The sequence below is a fragment of the Macaca thibetana genome, chromosome 6 (assembly GCF_024542745.1).
Source record: "Macaca thibetana thibetana isolate TM-01 chromosome 6, ASM2454274v1, whole genome shotgun sequence".
Taxonomy (NCBI): domain Eukaryota; kingdom Metazoa; phylum Chordata; class Mammalia; order Primates; family Cercopithecidae; genus Macaca; species Macaca thibetana.
The window spans coordinates 166,493,479-166,514,322 of NC_065583.1; the positions used below are offsets into that span (position 1 = coordinate 166,493,479).

Here is a 20,844-nt window from a genome sequence, read left to right on the forward strand (position 1 = left end):
TTCTTTTCCTTGTGAAATCTTAAGGAGGGCCGCTCTTTTTAGGAATTTGTCAAAACCCACCGTTTGGTAAAACGGAAAACTGCTACCCATTTCTGTGAAACAAGTTAAGCTTAACATTTGGCTTTTTGCATTTAATCTACCGATTGTTTTCCCACCTTGTTCAGGTTACTTTTTCGCAGTACTCGAACGTTGTTATTTTCGGTGTGCCTCAGATGGTGAGTACGCACTTTTCTGCTCTCTCTTTGGGGTTAGATGATGTTGAAGGCCCTTCCAGCCGCAACACCACCACTCACCCGTGTGATGGTGATGGCCTCCCAGAGATTTTAGGGAACACTGGATTTCAGTTCATTGATTTAATAAAATAATTCAGTCTTAGAAGTTTAATCAGGAAAGATTCAGTCATACTTTTAAACTTTGGCTTCAGATGAAATTCTCAATGATTTAACTAAGCCTTAAACATTCCAGTTTGGAAGCTGCTTTCTGAGGTCCCCGTGTCTAATGTAGTTGGCAGTTTTCACAGCCACTCACTTCCACTCGGCTGAAGTCGCTCTGGAAAGTTAATGGGATGTTCCCTCTGAATTGATCATTCCTCCCATTTGGCAGGAAGATAATTTTCTGGGTGGATGAGCATTGAGTAGTTTCAGTTTACCTCCGTTTACTGATTTGCTAAAGATTGGCATATTGAACTTTGATTATGTACTTTCAAAAGTGAAAATGCCACAGTACTGCACTGAAAATGGCCCTCCTTAGCCTTTGGAAAGATGGTCATGGTGGGAAGCTTTTACTGTATTGCTGGTGCGCAGACCATGGAAGGAAATCCCTTTTCACTTTTCAGTCTATCATTGTAGCCATCATAAAATTGGCAGAATTGGATGTTTGCTAAAATGCTGCAATATAGCTGATAGGGTTTTAAGTTTTTAAAAAGACAATTTACTTTTTTTTGTTTTTTTATTAATACCTGCATTTTTGTATAAGACATTTCAGTGCTTGAGAAATGTATTTCTACTACTAAGACCTTCAGTATAATGCCATATACTTTAATTTTAAAATATAATTTAGAAATGCTTTTGTAAAATACTCTTTTTTTTTGAGCCAGGGTCTTGCTCTGTTGCCCAGGCTGGAGTGCAGTGGCATGATCTAGGCTCACTGCAACCTCTACCTCCCTGGTTCAAGCAATTCTGCATCAGCCTGCTGAGCAGCTGGGACTACAGGCACTTGCCACCATGCCCAGCTAATTTTTTTATTTTTAGTAGAGGTGGGGTTTTGCCATGTTGGCCAGGCTGGTCTTGAATTCCTGACCTCAAGTGATCTGCCTGCCTCGGCCTCCCAAAGTACTAGGATTACAGGTGTGAGCCGTTGTGCCCAGTCTTGTAAAATATTCTTGAAAGTGACAGTATCCTGTACATTTATAATTCTCATTATGCCTAAAATTAAGACCAAACTTTGGTATCCAGCCTTTTCTTATAGAAGTGAAATGAGGTAGAAGGGCACACTCCCTGGTCATTTTTAAGAAAACTGATTGGGATCATAGATTGATATGTAATTTTGATGGTGATTTATTACCTGTGATGTTTGGGCTTTAGTTCTAAAATGAAATGTATTCCCTTTTTGGAGACAAGTAACTTTAATTTGAATCCGTGCTTTATAGATAGAATGTTAGCATTTACTGGCAATTCTGTGCTGTGTGGAGAGGCAGGATGATGAAACCAGGGTTACTTGTCCCAGCGGGGGGCAGCAGTGGCCTTTGGTAGTCATCGTCACTCCAGGACCTGTGGAGCCAACTCCAGGTGCTTCTTACCATGTTTGAAGTAGACTGACTCACTTTTTGGAGCTGTTCAGTCAGGGGAAATAAGAGTCTTATTATTTATGAATACTTTTGTGATTAATGTCCATTCTTCTGTATGTAGAGAAATCTGAAATAAGGAACATGTAGCATTTCACTGTTCCCAAGGAAAATGGGGAGCAGCTGAAAGACACAAAGTGTCGCCGGGCGCGGTGGCTCAAGCCTGTAATCCCAGCACTTTGGGAGGCCGAGGTGGGTGGATCACGAGGTCAGGAGATCGAGACCATCCTGGCTAACATGGTGAAACCCCGTCTCTACTAAAAATACAAAAAAACTAGCCGGGCGTGGTGGCGGGCGCCTGTAGTCTCAGCTACTTGGGAGGCTGAGGTGGGAGAATGGCGTGAACCCGGGAGGCGGAGCTTGCAGTGAGCCGAGATCACGTCACTGCACTCCAGCCTGGGAGACACAGCGAGACTCCGTCTCAAAAAAAAAAAAAAAAAAAAGACACAAAGTGTCCACGTTCCCTGTCATAACAGAGATCTGGCCAACTCGCCGTCTCCATGCTGGTGGGTCGGTCAGGGGTGCGGAGGCCAGGATGACTTCTGTTGGTTTAGAAGGCGGAGTGTTGTGTGTGGAGGGCCCCACTTTCAACCTTCATTAAGCTGTGTCTCAGCAGAGGCCATGAGGGGGCGGGGCGTGTGCTGTGAACCATGGCCAGCTGCGGCTGGGTGACTCCACAAAGCCAGCGTGCCATGAGATGTTCCCATGGCAGCTGATGCCCAGATAGATACTCAGTGAGCCAGGGGAGCCTTGGGGAGGTCCAGAGCCAGGAATCCCTGGGGCTGTAAACCCTCTCCTGTTTCTGATACCAGACTGATGATCCCTAACAGCTCTGTGCAGTTGTAGCTCAAAATCAGAGGTGCTGTAGCAGTTCCACACAAGTATGTATCTAACTGAAAAGGAGCAGGAATCCCATTTGGATCTGGTCAAGCCAGTCCTGGGGTTGTAAACATCCACGTTTAACATGAGCTTATGCACCAAGAGCATCTTTTCAAAGTGCAGAGCAGACCAATCTTGTTCTCGTGAAAACCCTTCTGTGACTTCTTGCTGTTTTTAGGGATAAGGTCCAAACACTGTGGCCCTGAGGCTGGCGTGCAGTGGCCCTTGCTCCCTTCCAGCTTCCTCTGGGCCATGCTGCCCTCAGCTCTCTGTACCAGTCCTCCGTCCTACTCTTGGCCCCTTGGACCTCACCATTGCTGCTCTTCCCAGAGCCTGGGGCTGTGTCCTTCCCTCTGACTGTGGTCTCCCTGGCTCTGGACTTCGTTGGTGAATAGCACTGACAACTTATGGGCCAGCTGTCTTTTCCTCTGCAAGGCAATTTTTTTTTTTTTTCGAGACAGCAGAGTCTCACTCTGTCGCCTAGGCTTGAGTGCAGTGGCGCATCTCAGCTCACTGCAAGCTCCGCCTCCCAGGTTCACGCCATTCTCCTGCCTCCGCCTCTCGAGTAGCTGGGACTACAGGCACCTGCCACCGCGCCCAGCTAATTTTTTGTATTTTTTTAGTAGAGACGGGGTTTCACCATGTTAGCCAGGATGGTCTCGATCTCCTGACCTCATGATCTGCCCGCCTCGGCCTCCCAAAGTGCTGGGATTACAGGCTTGAGCCACTGTGCCCGGCCTCTGCAAGGCAGTCCTTGATGCCAATGAGGCGAGCTCCAGTGGCCTGCTTTGCACTCACATAGTATCTTGTTGCCCTGTCCTTAGATGAGTTATTGTGCATTTCTTTGTCTGAAGGCTTCGACAGTGCTTGCTGTGTGCACTGCACCATCAGCTCGGGGGTAGGGAGCAGGCCTGTCCTCTTCCAGCTGGCCCAGGCCTCCAGCACTGCAGCACTGGCACAGGCATTGCTTGGTAAACGGTCGTTGAATGAATGAATGTGGTCTGAGTATACCCAGTATTTATACTTTTCCCAGAAAGCTATCTACTTTCATAACTTCAAAGAATGACTAATTTAATTTTAGTTACAAATTCTGTTCTGAATTTTTTTTCTTTTTTTTTTTGAGACAGAGTCTCACTCTGTTGCCCAGGCTGTAGTGCAGTCATGTGTGATCTTGGCTCACTGCAGCCCCAGCCTCCTGGACTCAAGCGATCACCTGCCTCAGCCTGCCAAGTCACTGGGAATACAGGCGTGTGCCACCATGTCCGGCTAATTGTTTTAGTTTTTGTAGGGACGGAGTCTCACTATGTTGCCCAGGCTGGTCTCGAACTCCTGGGCTCAAGCATTCCTCCTGCTGCAGACTCCCAAAGTGTTGGGATTACAGGCATGAGCCACCATGCTTGGCTGTTATGAATTGATGAACAAAAATATTATCATTATGTTCTAATAAAGAAAAATAACTCATAGCTGAATAACTTTTTCTTCCTTCCTTCGTTCATTTGACAAGCGTGGCCACTATAGCAAGCCCTGTTCTAATCACTTGGAATATTTCAGTGAGTACGAGAGAAAACACGCCTGCCCCAGGTGCTCATATGCTAGTGGGGAGAGCAGATATTACATGAGACGCCTATAGAAGATGCATCATACAGCAGAAGCAAAAGTGCTGTGGAGCAAAGCAAAGCAAGGGTGGGGTGGGGCAGGGACAGGATCCCTGCAAAGGTGACCTTTGAGGTTAGGGAGGGGGCTTGCAGGGAAAAGCGCCTTGGACAGGGTGGGGGGCAGTGCGGCAAGCAGGCAGGTATGGCGTGAGTGTGCGTGGGGAGGTCAGAGAGGAAGCAGGATGGGAAGGACACCAGCCCTTGGAAGGACAGAAGCCTTGAGTGAGCAGAGAGGAATGCATGCAGGGCTGGCTGGGCTGGAGAAGGGTCACAGGCTGCCATGTGGAGGCAGGGGTGGGTACAAGCTGGGAGACAGGTTATAAACTCTTGCAGATGTCCAGGCCATGGAGTAACTGGTGAGAAGCATCAAATTCTGTGTGCATTGTGAAGGTAGAATCCACAGGACTAGCTGGCAGATCTAACATGGGGAGAGAGGCAAAGGCGGGGTCACAGGTAGCCCCAGGGTGTTGGCCCAAGTTACTGGAAGTTTGGAGTTGCCTTGGGAAGTGGAAGCTTGTGTCTAGCACCTTAGACCACTGGGCCATCCTGCCACATGCTTGGGGTTGCCTTGAACTATGCTGGGGAAGGTGCAAGCGGAGCTGGCTAGGAAAGTCAGCATGTGCATGTGATGTTTGGGTGTGCATGACATCAGGCTGGCAGTGGTGGGTGAGAAGGAGTCTGGGGTTCGGGCCAGAGAACGGGCTGGAGATGTACGTTTGTTGGGTATCAGCACACGTGAAGCCTGGGAGTAGCTGAGATTCCCTGGGGAGCACGAGGATGAGCCGTTGAAGACCTGAGCTCTGGACCCTGGCATTAGAGGTCTGGGAAATGAGGGGCAACCAGTAGGACTCGGAGAGGGGAGCCTGGGGAGGAGGAAGTGCCAGGAGTGAGTTACCCTGGTGGTCCAGTGAAACCGGGGTTCCTGGGGGGCGGGGTGTGTGGCAGGGCTAGGTTATCTTATACCTTTGAGAACTATGTTTAAAATTTTGTAGACATAATTAGAATAGGATGAGTTCATGTCACTTTGAAACCTATAATTGTATGAATAATTTTGAATTCCATTAGGCAGACATGACACATCACGGCTTCTCTTTGTGTATGATATCAAGCACCAGATTCGTTGCATATTTATGTGTAATTTAGTCAGTTAATTTCTTATGATGGAAATAGCTCCTTTCATTTTTAGGTTTATCTTGACTTAGCATATGACAATCATTTGGAAATAAAAGAAACTATAAAAGAGAAAAGAATAATAGCATCATGAATAAGTTTACAATTATCTTTTTTATGAACAAAATTACCATAAGAAATCTCTGATATTTTGGAAAAACACATATTGTTTCATTCTTTGCTTGTTTAATTTTTCCCTCAAGGAACACAACTTTTTTTTTTTTTTTTTAATCCTATACTGGCTATTGAAAGAATAGAAATTCCTCCATCCTTAATGGAATTTATTCTGTGTTATCTTGGCATTGATTCTGATGAACAATTAGAATTTGGCTCATTCCAGCCATAGGTCATGTAGAAGAGTTTTTCTAAGCACTTGTATAAGATTTAGGTCAGGACTAAAACCATCATAGAAGCCCTATCAATTTGGTCTTGATTTAATCTGTTTTTTTTAGAGGAGTAATTTTTGCTTAGATCTTGTTTTCTAAATATCACTTCTTACTAAGAGGAATCAGGAATCTTTGAGGAAAAGGCTGAATCAGGGCTGTGGAAGGAAGATACAAAAGCCAGGAACATTTTATTGAGCCAGAATGTAAGGAAGTGCTCACAGTATTTGATAACAGCATGTCCAAAGGACAGAGAAGCCAGCGGCAAGAGCCTCCCAGTGGCCAAATTAGGACAATTCGAGCATTCGAATACACAAAGACAGTAATGGATTATAACCTATCAAATGAAATAAGAATATAGGTGTTTGTCTTTACAGCAGATTGGTAGACAAGAAGAGAGAGAGGCAGAGCAGGTGAGGGGAAAGCCCTGCCTTATGGTAGAGTGCCAACTGTACGTCTAGAAGAAAGGACAGAATTAGCAGATTGATTCAGGCCAGAATTGTCCGTGATTGCTATTTGATTCAGGCCAGAATTGTCCGTGAGTGCTACTCCAAGTGTGGGGACTGTCTGATGAGTAACAGGATTCACATCAACCCGAAGCATCTCCTCACAAACTACTCATTATAAAAGGAAAAATAGCAACTGCACAGTGGAGACACCGGATTCCACCTTGACTGTGTGACTGATGCCATCATCAAGAGCAGAAGGGCCTCCTGGGTGTCTGGAGCCCTGCTAAGTTCACAGCCTCGCAGGTGGGGTGTTGCCAAAGACCACACACTGCACTGCTCATGAGCATACATCAGAGGACCCACCGCCAGGGCCGCTCGGTCCAATAACTGAAGAATGTTATTGTCACAGAAACCGAAGGAAGCCTGAGGAGCTGTTTTCCCTCTAAGGAGACCAAAGGAATGCTATGGCTAAACGCAAAAGTGATCCTGGACAGGATCATACCTTTGGGAAATGTTATACAGAACATTACTGGGACAATGACAGAATTGCAGTGTTACTTGGAATTACTATATTGGAATACAATGTTAAATTTCCTGAAGATAACTGTGCTGGGATTATGTATGAAAATATTTTTCTTAGAAAATACACACTGAAGTATTAAGGGAGTAAAGGAGCATATTGTATGCAACCTTTTCTCCAATGGTTTAGGAAAAAAAATGTTCAAAGAGAGAGGAAGAGAACAAATGTGACAAAATGTTGAAAATTGGTAAACCCATAGGCCAGGTGCAGTGGCTCACGCCTGTAGTCCCAACACTTGGACAGGCTGAGGCGGGCAGATGGCTTGAGCTCATGAGTTGAGGACCAGCCCAGGCAACATGGCAAAACCCCATCTCTACAAAATTAGGAGGTTGAGGTGGGAGGATGGTTTGAGTCCAGGAGGCAGAGGTTGCATTGAGCCAAGATCGCACCAATGCAGTCCAGCCTGGGTGATAGACCTTGTCTCAAAAAAAAAAAAAAAAAAAAGTTATTGAACCTGGGTATAGGTATACAGGAGTTCTTTGTTCTTCTTTGTTCTGTTATTGCAACTTTTCTGGAAGTTTGAAATTATCCCAAAATAACAAGTTAAAAGAAGAAAGTAGAAAAAAAGTATTTTTAGGATGTGAAGGTGGTAATAAATTTTTAGGACCTGCAGATAAATTTTTAAGTAGTTGTTAATTTGTTGATGTAATTAAAATATCAGTACTTTTAGCGAATAGTAAAAACTCTTTTCTTTGTTGGTAGATTGACAACAAAATGGTACAACAGTGGTATAAGTTAGGCTAACTCTTAAGAAATCCATTATTAGTACATTATGGGTACATTTTAAAAAATTATGAAACATTTCATGGTATTTCCAGTTGGTAGAATAGTGTGTGTTTTTTCATGGTCTAACTATACTACATTTCATTGACTGTAGATCTTGATTTTAGGATGCACCATTGCTATTGAGAAACAAAAAAAATTGCTAATTATAATTCTAAGACAGTGTTGTGTGATGTGTCCTGATTTCAGAGATGTTAAAAATGTGGAAAAATGTAGGCGCAGTGGCTTATGCCTGTAATCCCAGCACTTTGGGAGGCTGAGGTGGGCGGATTGCTTGAGCCCAGGAGTTTGAGACCAGCCTGGACAACATAGCAAGACCCCCATCTCTTTAAAATTGTGGAAAAATAATGTCTTAAATGTAGGAGACAAGGTATATTGAAGTGTTGAACTAAATTATTTAAAACTGCTGCTTCTTATAATTGCTGCCACATCTTGATTTTATTGAGAAAACTATAAATCTATGATAGACATCTGCTAAAAATGGCACATTTTATAATTAATACTAGAAGATGTTCTTACAACTGCTGTCAGTGTATCTTCTGTATTTTAGTGGATTGTTTGTTCATGTGTTTGTGTCCCAGAGTGCTCTTTTTAACAAGTAGTAATTTTTGCTCAGGTATTTTCAGGGACTCTTAAGTACAGAAGAAATTTTGGGATCATTTCCTCTGACTCACTGCTCAGTAAAATAATAGCTGTTACTCCCCACAGATGCTGCAGTTGGAGAAGAAACTTGAACTTGAACTTGCCGATGATGCACGAGTCATTGCTTGCCGGTTTCCCTTCCCACACTGGACTCCAGACCATGTCACTGGGGAGGGGATAGACACAGTGTGGGCATATGACGCGAGCACGTTTAGAGGCCGTGAAAAGAGACCCTGAACATCGATGCATTTCCAGCCGCCCATTCAAGCATAAACTTTACTGAGAGTGCTTTTCCGAAATGTCCTAGTCTTCCCCGATCTTGTAGAGACTTACAGCTGTGTCCTTAGAAAGGAGCATAATTGTCTTTGGTTTGGAATGAGAGATTACCATTACTTTCCTTAACTGTTGGAGAAAACAAACAGAAGAAAAACAGGTAGATTTAAAATCTGCTTTTGATGCTATTTTCTTAAAAAATGTACTTACTGCCTTTTCATGCACCTGGATGCATAAAAAGATGAGTAAGTGATGGTCATGGTTATGGGCAGGAAAGATGCCAACAGCTCTTCACATCATAAACAATATGGCTCAATGCCTCAATAAGGAGAAATGATTTTTAAAGACAGTGCAGCCGTTCTTCGCCGAGTGTGGTCAGGGTTTCCTGCTTCAACAGTGCTTGGATGGAACCCGGCGCTTGTCCCCCATCCCTGCTGGCCACCCATAGCCAGCCCTCCGCCACCTCTTCACTGCGCCCTCCGACCGCCCCAAGGCCCCCGCCGCCACTCCAGCACCGCCTCCTGTCCTTAGCCTCCGCCATGACGACTGCGTCCACCTCGCAGGTGCGCCAAAACTACCACCGGGACTCAGAGACCGCCGTCAACCGCCACATCAACCTGGAACTCTAGGCTTCCTACGTTTACCTGTCCATGTCTTACTACTTTGACCACGATGATGTGGCTTTGAAGAACTTTGCCAAATACTTTCTTCACCAATCTCATGAGGAAAGGGAACATGCTGAGAAACTGATGAAGCTGCAGAACCAAGGAGGTGGCCGAATCTTCCTTCAGGATATCAAGAAACCAGACTATGACGACTGGGAGAGCGGGCTGAATGCGATGGAGTGTGCTTTACATTTGGAAAAAAATGTGAATCGGTCACTACTGGAACTGCACAAACTGGCCACTGACAAAAATGACCCCCATTTGTGTGACTTCATTGAGACACTTTACCTGAATGAGCAGGTGAAAGCCATCAAAGAATTGGGTGACCATGTGACCAACTTGCACAAGATGGGAGCACCCGAATCCGACTTGGCAGAGTATCTCTTTGACAAGCACACCCTGGGAGACAGTGATAATGAAAGCTAAGCCTCAGGCTAATTTCCCCGTAGCCATGGGGTGACTTCCCTGGTCACCAAGGCAGTGCATGCATGTTGGGGTTTCCTTTACCTTTTCTATAAGTTGTACCAAAACATCCACTTAAATTCTTTGATTTGTACCATTCCTTCAAATAAAGAAATTTGGTACCCTCCCCCCCCCAAAAAAGACAGTGCATATTACCAAATGTTTGCAGTCTCCTGTCTACTATAACTTTGTTCATACTTAAGTTTTATCTCTTTCCTTTTTGTACTTCATGGCAAAATTAATTTTCTGAAGGATTCAGAGAGGCGTTTATATTTTATAACATTTATTAGAAATAATTTGTTCCGGCCGGGCGCGGTGGCTCAAGCCTGTAATCCCAGCACTTTGGGAGGCCGAGACGGGCGGATCACGAGGTCAGGAGATCGAGACCATCCTGGCTAACCCCGTGAAACCCCGTCTCTACTAAAAAAATACAAAAAACTAGCCGGGCGAGGTGGCGGGCGCCTGCAGTCCCAGCTACTCGGGAGGCTGAGGCAGGAGAATGGCGTAAACCCGGGAGGCGGAGCTTGCAGTGAGCTGAGATCCGGCCACTGCACTCCAGCCTGGGCGACAGAGCGAGACTCTGTCTCAAAAAAAAAAAAAAAAAAAAATTTGTTCCATCACTAAATTACTGTATTTTGTTGAATCTAAGCTGTATATACGTACATTTGTATACATGTATGTGTAAATGTAAGCCCAACGTGGGTTCGGATTCCAGTTTTGTCATCAGCAAGAGGCCTTGAACCTATGACTTACTGCCTCTGAGCCTTGGCTTTCTGTGTGTCTTTGCCATTGGGATAATGGTACATGTAACAGTGGACTGGGTACCAATTTCTAAAACTCATGACACCTAGTCCATAAATGGTGTTTGTTATTTTAGACACTGAGAAAAAGCTTATTCACAGAAGTTGCAGATTATTTCTGCTGGTCACTTTTTTATTTCTTGAGAGCTGCCACTTATTTAATATTTCTCATTTATGAGAAAAGACTTGACTGATTTAGATAAAAGACGAATTAACGAAAACCTTTGAATGTGAGTAGACAAGCTTCATATATCTGTAAAATGAATATTGAATGGTAGCCTGAGTCATTTGTGCTTATCACAGAGAAGAATTGAACTCCCAGTCATATACCTGTAACTGAAATACCATACTGTCTTAATGGAGATGTAATGAAGTAAGATGGTCACATCTTTAACTAAACTTATAAAAATATGGTCAATTTGATAATTTTCACTTAAATGAGAAACATCTGGGGCACATTCATTCATTCATTCAACAGATATGTATTCAGTGTCTACTGGAGAAGAATCTCTGAGATTCTGCGGTGAATAGACAGACACACAAAGCCCCTGGCCTCATGGAATTCTTATTCTGGAAGGGAGAGACAAACAAATAAACGAGTGAATCTTAGTAAGTGTGGAGTGCTCTGAAAAATAAACAGTGTGATGGCGTAGCGAGCACCCGTGTGAGTCTGAGATGAGGGGATGGGATGTTGTGGACTTCAGCCAGGTTTTTGGCAGCTACCGTCTGTCCCTTTTCCACTAGCTTCAGTTTCCTTATGAAGAATGAGTTCTTTCTGTGGCGTGTGGCTTTGGTGGGAGGGCAGCTCTTGCTCTCTGTGTCTCTCAGTTGCCTTCCATTGTAGCCAGTCCTGTAACTGGTCTGGGCACACTCGGAGGGGGATCCATGGTAGCTCCTTGCCATGAAGATGTGGGTAGAGGAGGGTTTTGTGGGGCCTTGGAGGTGTTCAACATTTTCTAGAAGTGTTCCTGGTGGATTTATAGAGGCATTGATGTGGTTTGGCTGTGTCCCTACCCAAATGTCATCTTGAATTCCCACATGTTGTGGGAAGGACCCAGTGGGAGGTAATTGAATTATGGGGGCAAGTCTTTCCCTTGCTGTTCTCGTGAAAGTGAGTAAGTCTCATGAGATCTGATGGTTATTGTAAGGGGGTGTTTTCCTGCAAAAGCTCTTTTTGCCTGCTACCATTCACGTAAGATATTTAGCCACATGGAACTTAAGTCCAATTAAACCTCTTTCTTTTGTAAATTGCCCAGTCTCAGGTATGTCTTTATCAGCAGCGTGAAAACAGACTAATATAGTAAATTGGTGCTAGCAGTGGTATGTTACTGAAAAGATACCTGAAAACGTGGAAGCAGCTTTGGAACTGGGTAACAGAGGTTCGAACAGTTTGAAGGTCTCAGAAGAAGACAGGAAAATATGGGAAAGTTTGGAACTTCCTTGAGACTTGTTGAATGGCTTTGACCAAAAGCCTGATAGAAATAGGGACAGTAAGGTCCAGGCTGAGGTGGTCTCAGATGGAGATGAGGAACTTGTTGGGAACTGGAGCAAAGGTGACTCTTGTTATGTTTTAGCAAAGAGACTGGTGACATTTTGCCTCTGCCCTAGAGATTTGTGGAACTTTGAACTTGAGAGAGATGATTGAGGGTATCTGGCAGAAGAAATTTCTAAGCAGCAAAGCATTCAAGAGGTGACTTGGATGCTGTTAGAGGCATTCAGTTTTATAAGGGTAGCAGAGCATAAAAGTTTGGAAAGTTTGCAGCATGACAATGTGATAGAAAAGAAAAACACATTTTCTGAGGGGAAATTGAAGCTGAATGCAGCAATTTGCATAAGTAACAAAGAGCTGAATGTCAATCCCCAAGATGATGGGGAAAATGTCTCCAGGGCATGTCAGAGGTCTTCATGGCAGCCCCTCCCATCACAGGCCTGAAGGCCTATGAGAAAATGGTTTTGTGGTTCATGCCTAGGGTCACTGTGCTGTGTGCAGTCTAGGGACTTGGTGCCCTGTGTCCCAGCCACTCCAGTCATGACTAAAAGGGGCCAAGGTAAAGCTTGGGCTGTTGCTTCAGAGGGTGGAAGCCCCAAGTCTTGGCAGCTTCTGTGTGGTGTTGAGCCTGTGGGTGCACAGAAGTCAAGAATTGAGGTTTGGGAACCTCCGCCTAGATTTCAGAAGATGTATGGAAATACCTGGATGCCCAGGCAAAAGTTTACTTCAGGGACGGGGCGCTCATGGGCAGTGAGGACTGCTAGGGCAGTGGGGAAGGGAAATGTGGGGTCAGAGCCCCCACACACAGTCCTTACTGGGACACCACCTAGTGGAGCTGTGAGAAGAGGGCCTACCCTAGAATGGTAGATCCACTAACAACTTACACTATGCACCTGGAAAAGCCACAGACACTCAACACCAGCCCATGAAAGCAGCCAGGAGGGAGGCTATACTCTGCAAAGCCACAGGGGTGGAGCTGCCCAAGACCATGGGAACCCGCCTTCTGCATCAGTGTGACCAGGATGTGAGATATGGAGTCAAAGGAGATCATTTTGGAGCTTTAAGATTTGCCACCCTGCTGGATTTTGGACTTGCATGGGGCCTGTAGCCCATTTGTTTTGGCCCATGTCTCACATTTGGAATGGCTGTATTTATCGAATGCCTGTACCCCCATTATATCTAGAAAGTAACTAACTTGCTTTTGATTTTACAGGCTCACAGGTGGAAGGGATTGCCTTGTCTCGCATGAGACTTTGGATTGTGGACTTTTGAGCTAATGCTGAAATGAGATAAGACTGTGGAGGACTGTTGGGAAGGTATGATTGGTTTTGAAATGTGAGGGCATGAGATATGGGAGGGGCCAGGGATGGAATGATATGGTTTGGCTGTGTCCCCACCCAAATCTCGTCTTGAATTCCCATGTGTTGTGGGAAGGACCCAGTGGGAGGTAATTGAATCATGGGGGCAGGTCTTTGCCATGCTGTTCTTATGACAGTAAGTCTGACGAGATCTGATGGTTATCGTAAGGGCGAGTTTCCTGCACAAGCTCTTTTTGACTGCTGCTATCCACGTAAGATGTGACTTGTCCCTCCTTGCCTTGATTGTGAGGCTTCCCTAGCCATGTGGAACTGTAAGTCCAATTAAACCCCTTTATTTTGTAAATTGCCCAGTCTCAGGTATATCTTTGTCAGCAGCATGAAAACAGACTAATACAGGCATCAGGCTATGTGCAGTTATTAATAACAGCGTATTTGGAGTATCTCCCTTAGTTTCACAAGAATTGTGAAATGATGATGCTTGTCTCTCAACCTCGAACGGGCTGTTTTATGGAAGCGTTGTGATTTGGAGTCTGCAGCATCTTTAATGGCTTTTTGAAATTGTGGCTTGTTAAGTAAACTGTACGGTAAGGATTTTCCTGCAGAGGTTAGTGTGGCTTCTCTAACTGGCTGGTTTAAATTTTTATCAGTTATTAGATTAAGGACATCGATCAAATTTGTACATGACATGAATTAGGGAATGAGAGCTACTATGTTGGCTGTCAAAAGTAGGTTTTTTAAATGCAGGTACAGATTGAAATCGGGGCCAATGCTAACCCGATAAAATTGAAAACAAAAGTATGGTTTAGGGGTGATATAGCCTAACAGGACCTGTGATAAACAGAAATGGGGATTTCCATGAACACTTGGGCTGATGACTTAAGCAAACTCCCATCTGAATGCATCTTCCTCCAAAAGCATGAGCCCCAGGAACGCAACCCTGTGTTTCCCAGGTGTCTCAGGTGGACTCCTCAGACCCTCGGTTAGTTCTGGTGTTCAGACTCTCTCAGATCCTTAGCTCCATTAAGTGCACGTGAGATCAAGGTCAAAAGTTAAGAAATGAGACTTTCTTCCAGATACATTGTGTTCACCATTGCTGGGAGACAGTGTGCACAACATACATTGCAGCTCAACAGAATAGAAGAAATGCAAGGTTTTTGACATTTAAGCCACGCAGCTGGATTCCATTCCTCTGCCAAAGTACTTTTCCCAGTGGCCAAAGGTGTTAAAGACCTGACTGTGAAGAAATAAGTGTTCTGAAGTCCAGGAGCTTCCAAGCTTGTGCTGTTGCATTTATTTCTTAGCTTATCCCTGGCTGAGCACATTCTGGGAAAAACTTCATAGTCATTGCAGTGCATACTTCAGGAGTCTACTGAAGTCAACAAACAGAAGAACAAGAAGTACCCTTGGGGCCCTGTGTGCCTTAGTGTGACCAGCCTTTCATTAAGGCACCGGAAGTCACCTGGACCATGGAGCTGTTCTCACCTGGCTGTGCAGTAACATGCAGGCTCTGACCCAGCTCGCCTGTCCTGGAGTAGGGACGCTAGGGGGTCCGGAAGGTGGTGTGCAGACACTGCCTGCCTCCTACCCCTGCCTCTCTGTCTTGCTAGCAGAACCCTCCGTTTCTCAGATGTCAGGATCGATGTGCTCAGGGAAGAGAGGCCCTATCAATTACCCAATTCCATTCTCCTTTGTCATGGGTGTTGGGGTGGGCTGTGGGCATGTGACCTGGTTCCTACCAATGAGATTTGAAGGGAAGTCTGCTAGGAGCTTTGGGAAAGGCTTTTGTTGCTAATAGAAGGAGTTACATGAGGAGCAAGCATCCTTCCTATTTTTGAACATGCTGTGTAAGATGGTAATGCCTGGAGCTTTAGCAGCCACTCTGTAACCATGTGGGGAAAAAGGAAGATGGAAGCCAAGATGCCGAGGCTGGTGGAGCAGACAGATGGAACGATCCTGAGTCTTGGGGATGCTGCTGAGCTGCTGCACTGACCCTGAGCCTCCTAATGCGAGATGTCTTGTTATGTGAAGTAATAAGCCCATGTTGTTATAAGTTGCTTTTACATGGATGTTGTGTTATTTGCACCCTACATCATCCTGAAGGAGGAAGGAGGCTTGTAAGGCTAATCTGGGGCAAGCGGAGCCGACAGTGTGCAGTGCAGGCTTGGTGAGGCTACTGTCTCCACCTGGAGAGGACCAGAGGACTGGAAGGTGTGTCCGGAGCATGTGAGGGATGGAGACTTCCCAGGGGCAGGGAGCCCCACTCACAGAGTAGCTCCTAGGAGTGGTGTCTGGGGGAACTCCACCTAGTCAAGAGGGCTGTGCGTTTGGACCAGACTTGCCAGGCGATCAGACGGCTCCTGAGGAACACCAGTCCCCCCAGGAAGGCGTCCTGTTCTTAGGGGTATGGGCGAGCCACAGCATAGCCTCAGCCATATCCTCACACCACAGGGAGCTTTATAGGGGAAGAGACTACTCTCAGGATTAGAAAGGAATTAGGGAAACCAAGGTCACTTTCCGACTGCTCTTCTTGGCAGATGGGGTTACCAAGTATAGGAGCTGGTAGCTTAGAAGAGTGCCAAGCCCTGTCACTGTCCACTCTTCTCCCAGCTCTAGCCATCATCTCCTTAGTCCTCATTAGGAAGGGATGTGGAGGGAGCCGTACTTCCAAAGGATTCTCCAGTGGGATGGCCGGGAAGAGGCCAACCATACCTCTAGCATGACAGTCCAGCTGGTTGGCTAAACAGGCTCCAGAAATGCCACTGTCCCTGTACCCCCTGTACTGGGGGTACAGTTGGCACCATCCCTCCATGGGGAGGTCTTCTTGGGCAGGGTCTCCTCTGAGCCTCCACTTCCTGGTTCACAATGGGGGATACCTTTGGTGTGGCCTGTCCCTAAACTAACAATAGTTTAGAATGGATGAGATAAAAAACTAGAAACAGAAAAAAGGAACAGAAGTCACACTGATCAACAGAAATACATTCTGGATGGCCAGTGCCTTGAAAACATATCCTAGGTGACACAGTTAAAGAGGCCGTGAATGTTTACTCTGGACGAGAGGCTGTTTGGAGGCAGCAGGACAGATATTTTCACATATTTGCAGGGTTGCCATGCAGAAGAAAAGAAGGTAGTGGATGCAACTGTGTGCCAGAGGTTTCCATGCACTGTATACTCTTCTCCTCCGCAGGGACGTAGCCCTGTCTTCCTTCTATAGAGTCTCACTCTGTCTCCCAGGCTGGAGTGCAGTGGCGTGATCTCGGCTCACTGTAACTTCCACTCCCGGTTTCACGCCATTCTCCTGCCTCAGCCTCCTGAGTAGCTGGGACTGCAGGTGCCTGCCACCATGCCCAGCTAATTTTTTTTTTTTTTTTTGTATTTTTAGTAGAGATGGGGTTTCACCATGTTAGCCAGGATGGTCTTGATCTTCTGACCTCATGATCTGCCTGCCTTGGCCTCCCAAAGTGCTGGGATTACAGGCTTGAGCCACTGCGCCTGGCCTTTTTTTTTTTTTCTTTTTAAACCAAGGGTAGTTAACTTGCCCAGAGTCACAGCCAGACACAGGAGCACTGGATCTTTCTTACACTCAGTTGCTTCCCTGGAAGTAAACCTGTTCTGCTTGGCTTTGGGGAGCAAAGTAGGGTCATTGGGTGGATGTTGAAGGGACATGAAGTTTAAGCTCAGTTTAAACTCAATACAAAGTACCGTCTTAACAAAGTTATTAAAAGTTAGAATGTGTTGCCTGTGGGCATAGTTCCTTCTTCCTGGAGATGAGGAGTGGAGTCTGGACAGCCACTTGGTGGGGATGTTGTAGAAGGGATCCATCCACAGGCGGGCATGGAGTCCTAAAATGACCCTGAACCACGAGGAGTTTTCCAGTCTGAGCAGGGCCACCTGAGTCCTTTCGGCAGACCTCCGCGGCATGTCTGTGATGCACTAAAGCAACATTTGGCAATAAAAGTGTGTCATGTAACTCCATCTAAACCTAGCATCCCCCTAAACACGAGGGGACTGTGGCAGTTTTCCACTCTGGTATTGCCTAACAAAGTAGCCAAAATATTGGCAAAGGTAATGGATGAAGATAAACGGTATCAGAATCCAGCCAGGAAGTGTGGATGCTCAGAAGAGAAAGTTGGAGTCTGTCAGATCTCAGAGGGTTCAGCTGGAGCTAACACAATGATGCTTACTCCATGCCAATTAGAACTGGGGGACTGTTCTTGAAGCCCCTGGTGGGAATATGTCACTAGTGGTGTCTCATCCTCTTTTAAGTGACACTGCTTCATTGCCAAGGGAGCAGCCTTATGAAGACCAACCCTTGCCCCTTCCCAGCCCTTTCCCAACAGATGGGATCAGTGCTGGGCCTGTGAGCCAAAGCAAGCCAGGCTGTAGGCTGGCCAGCAAAGTGGCCGGCAGGAAGAGATGAGATGTCAGCTTCCATGTTGAGAATCTAGGGAACAGAAAGATTGGGCACATAGAATTAAGGTCATGAGACTGAGGCCAGAGGAATGGCAATGGCTGTGAGAGAGATGGGGAAGAACAGTCAGGCTTTTCTGAGTCCAGGGAGCAGGCCACTGTCCTGAGGGGTAGGACCATGCCAGGGGCTCACTCCATCCACTGGCCAGTGGGGCCTTGGGCCGTGAGTTCAGCAGGAGCAGAGCTGCCGCTGAACCTCAGAATGTCTCCGCCTGTCTCCTCATCTGATTCCATTGAGTGTCATGTTCCTGGAAGAACTCCACTTATGAAATAAGTGATTTTATGATGAATGGAAATACCACTTGCCACGGCAATTATTAAACACAAAGAACTTATTATCCCCCAAAGACCAGGCGGGCTATATATTTAAATAGAAAAATGTACATTTATATACATGTAAGAATAGCTGCATTTAAATAACACAATGAAGTTCCTGTGCTCAAATAGCAAACTTGAGTTATCTGGGACTCCTCTTAGGCAGAACACCTTATTCCTTCAGAATGGGGTGCTCCTGTAATAATGACACATTACGATTATATTGGAGTTGGAACACTTGTGACTGAATGGACTGATGCAAATTGAACATGAGCAGAAAGATCATATAACTTTTATAGGTGAGGGAAATTAGATGTCTTCTTTTTCTAATTTAATATTATGGTGTGAACATTATCCAGGAAGGATTGATAAAACAATAGTTCATTGATCGCTAGGTTTAATTTGAAGCTGGAAGGGAGGAATCAAGTTAGTTTTCTTTTCTGTAATATTGTGGGATGAAAAAGTGGGCCACACAATTCTTTTTAAAAGAATCCAGATGTCAGAATAATTTCACAAAATGCACATGTATCCCACACTGGGTGGTACATGAAAGTGGCACGGTCTGATAGGGTTTGCTGTGAATTGGCTTTGTAGTGTTTCTCGTGTGGACTGTGAGAGTTAAAGGAGGGACAGGGTGACATGATGCATTAGGCTGAATCTAGGTAAAGCACAGCTAGCAGTTAGCAGGACTGTGAGGCAGGTAAAGCACAGCCAGCGGTTAGCAGGATTGTGAGGCAGGTAAAGCACAGCCAGCGGTTAGCAGGACTGTGAGGCAGGTAAAGCACAGCCAGCGGTTAGCAGGATTGTGAGGCAGGTAAAGCACAGCCAGCGGTTAGCAGGATTGTGAGGCAGGTAAAGCTTCCACCTTGCAGGGGATTTTCCCTTTCTGCTTTCCTACGCCTCATCTCAGGCACTTACCCTTCGTGATTTTGTCACATGGCTTTTTTTTTTCCTTTCACGTGCCCACTGATCTTTGATTTAAATGTTAGATTACATATTGCTATTTTTATTTTATTTATTATATTTTATATATTATATTAATTATATCTTTATTATTTTATTTTTATTTTTTGTGGGACAGAGTCTCACTCTGTCGCCCAGGCTGGAGTGCAGTGGCACAATGTCAGCTTACTGTAACCTCCACTTCCGAGGTTCAAGCAATTCTCGTGCCTCAGCCTCTCGAGTAGCTGGGATTACAGGCGCCCGCCACCATGCCTGGCTAAGTTTTTTGTATTTTTAGTAGACACAGGGTTTCACCACGTTGGCCAGACTGGTCTTGAACTCCTGACCTCAGGTGATCCACTGGCTTCGGCCTCCCAAAGTGCTGGAATTACAGGCGTGAGCCACCGCACCCAGCCCCGTCGTTATGTCTTTAAAGGCCTTGTCTCCAAATACAGTCACGATATGTGGTACTGGGAGTTAAAACTTCAGCTTATGAATGCTGGAGGGGAACACAATTCAGTTCATAACCACAGCTTCCTAGGTTAATTACAGCATCATTTAATTAGTAAGTCACTGCATGCAGCCTAGATGGGTATTGGTTGGAGACTATTGAAGTACATAGCTAATTTATGGAGCAACTGTGAGGAAGACTTTCCAGTGACCTGCACCAGTGACCTGCACCAGTGACCTGCACCAGTTACCTATACCAGTTCATGGGGGATTCCCCAGATGCAGCCTTCTCTGCTATCACATGCACTCTGCCCGGCACAGGTTAAACATAACCAGCTTTACAGACAAGGCAGTGTTATTGGGACCCCTCTCAAGACATGTGCAACTTCCAAACCTGAGCATTGACAGAAGCGATCCTGGTACATAGGGAGGTAACTTGGGCAGTCCAGGCAGGTAGCTCAGGGGAGCTGAAACTGCTTGAGGGGATGATAGTTCTACTAATGATAAATGGCGTGGGGATGCTGCTTTGGGGATGACAGGCACATGAGCACTGAAGGATTTACACCTCATTGCAAGCCCAGAACCGACAAGGTGAGCACTGGCAAGGTGGGGTGCCCCTCTCTGGGGCCGTGCAGGCACTCCTTTTACGTTTTCTTAAGACACTACTGAAAGATCTTCATGTGGAGAGCCATTTCCTTTCTTGCTGAAGGTTCTAATTCTGCTCTCGTAATTCAAAGCTAAGCTCCCCTTGCCTAGGAAAAATTGCCTGTGAACCAACACAACTTTCAGGTTCTCTGACATCATTCCTCTGCGTGCCAGTGGTGTGTGAGTTAATTGGTGTTATAGTGACAGGTGTAGCACAGCAGACCTTGAGTGCAAAAACAAGAGCGGAACAGTGTAAGAGTTGCTTCCATTTACGTGAAGAAGAGTGTTCACATGTTGATGCATGCACACGTATATGTGTGCATGTGTGAGCATACACATGCACTTGCATATCGTGTTAGAAATAATCTGTGCAGGCTGGGTGTGGTGGCTCACGCCTGTAATCCTAGCACTTTGGGAGGCCGAGGTGGTCGGATTACCTGAGGTCAGGAGTTCGAGACTATCCTGGCCAACATGGCGAAACCCCATCTCTACTAAAAATGCAAAAATTAGCCAGGTGTGGTGGTGGGCACCTATAATCCCAGCTACTCAGGCAGCTGAGGCAGGAGAATCACTTGAACCTGAGGGGTGGAGGTTGCAGTGAGCCGAGATTGTGCCACTGCACTCCGGCCTGGG

The 20,844-nt window shown here is 45.7% G+C and overlaps 3 protein-coding genes and 1 pseudogene across 13 annotated transcripts in view; 2 read left to right on the plus strand and 2 right to left on the minus strand.

Annotated features, from left to right (window-relative positions):
* ROPN1L (rhophilin associated tail protein 1 like) overlaps nucleotides 1–20,844 on the minus strand; it is a 918,600-nt gene that overhangs the window by 228,558 nt on the left and 669,198 nt on the right. The gene's annotated exons all lie outside the window — the stretch shown is intronic.
* CCT5 (chaperonin containing TCP1 subunit 5) overlaps nucleotides 1–20,844 on the minus strand; it is a 739,483-nt gene that overhangs the window by 31,393 nt on the left and 687,246 nt on the right. The window lies entirely within an intron of this gene.
* The window catches only part of ATPSCKMT (ATP synthase c subunit lysine N-methyltransferase), a 202,351-nt gene that overhangs the window by 14,273 nt on the left and 167,234 nt on the right, over nucleotides 1–20,844 (plus strand). For 6 of the 10 annotated variants that reach the window (XR_007726485.1, XM_050794080.1, XM_050794083.1 and 3 more), the window contains exon 4: nucleotides 165–215. Coding sequence is in view for 7 of the 10 variants with exons in the window: in XM_050794080.1 (XP_050650037.1) it covers nucleotides 165–215 (51 nt within the window). In the remaining 3 variants the exon portion in view is untranslated. Of the gene's footprint in view, nucleotides 1–164; nucleotides 216–8,450; nucleotides 8,544–13,286; nucleotides 20,586–20,844 lie in introns of those variants that run through there. The other 4 variants (XR_007726487.1, XR_007726488.1, XM_050794084.1 and 1 more) reach the window with 3 other exon arrangements.
* LOC126956831 (ferritin heavy chain-like) lies at nucleotides 8,561–10,994 on the plus strand (annotated as a pseudogene). The gene has a single exon (XR_007726483.1). The product of XR_007726483.1 is annotated as a ferritin heavy chain-like (transcript).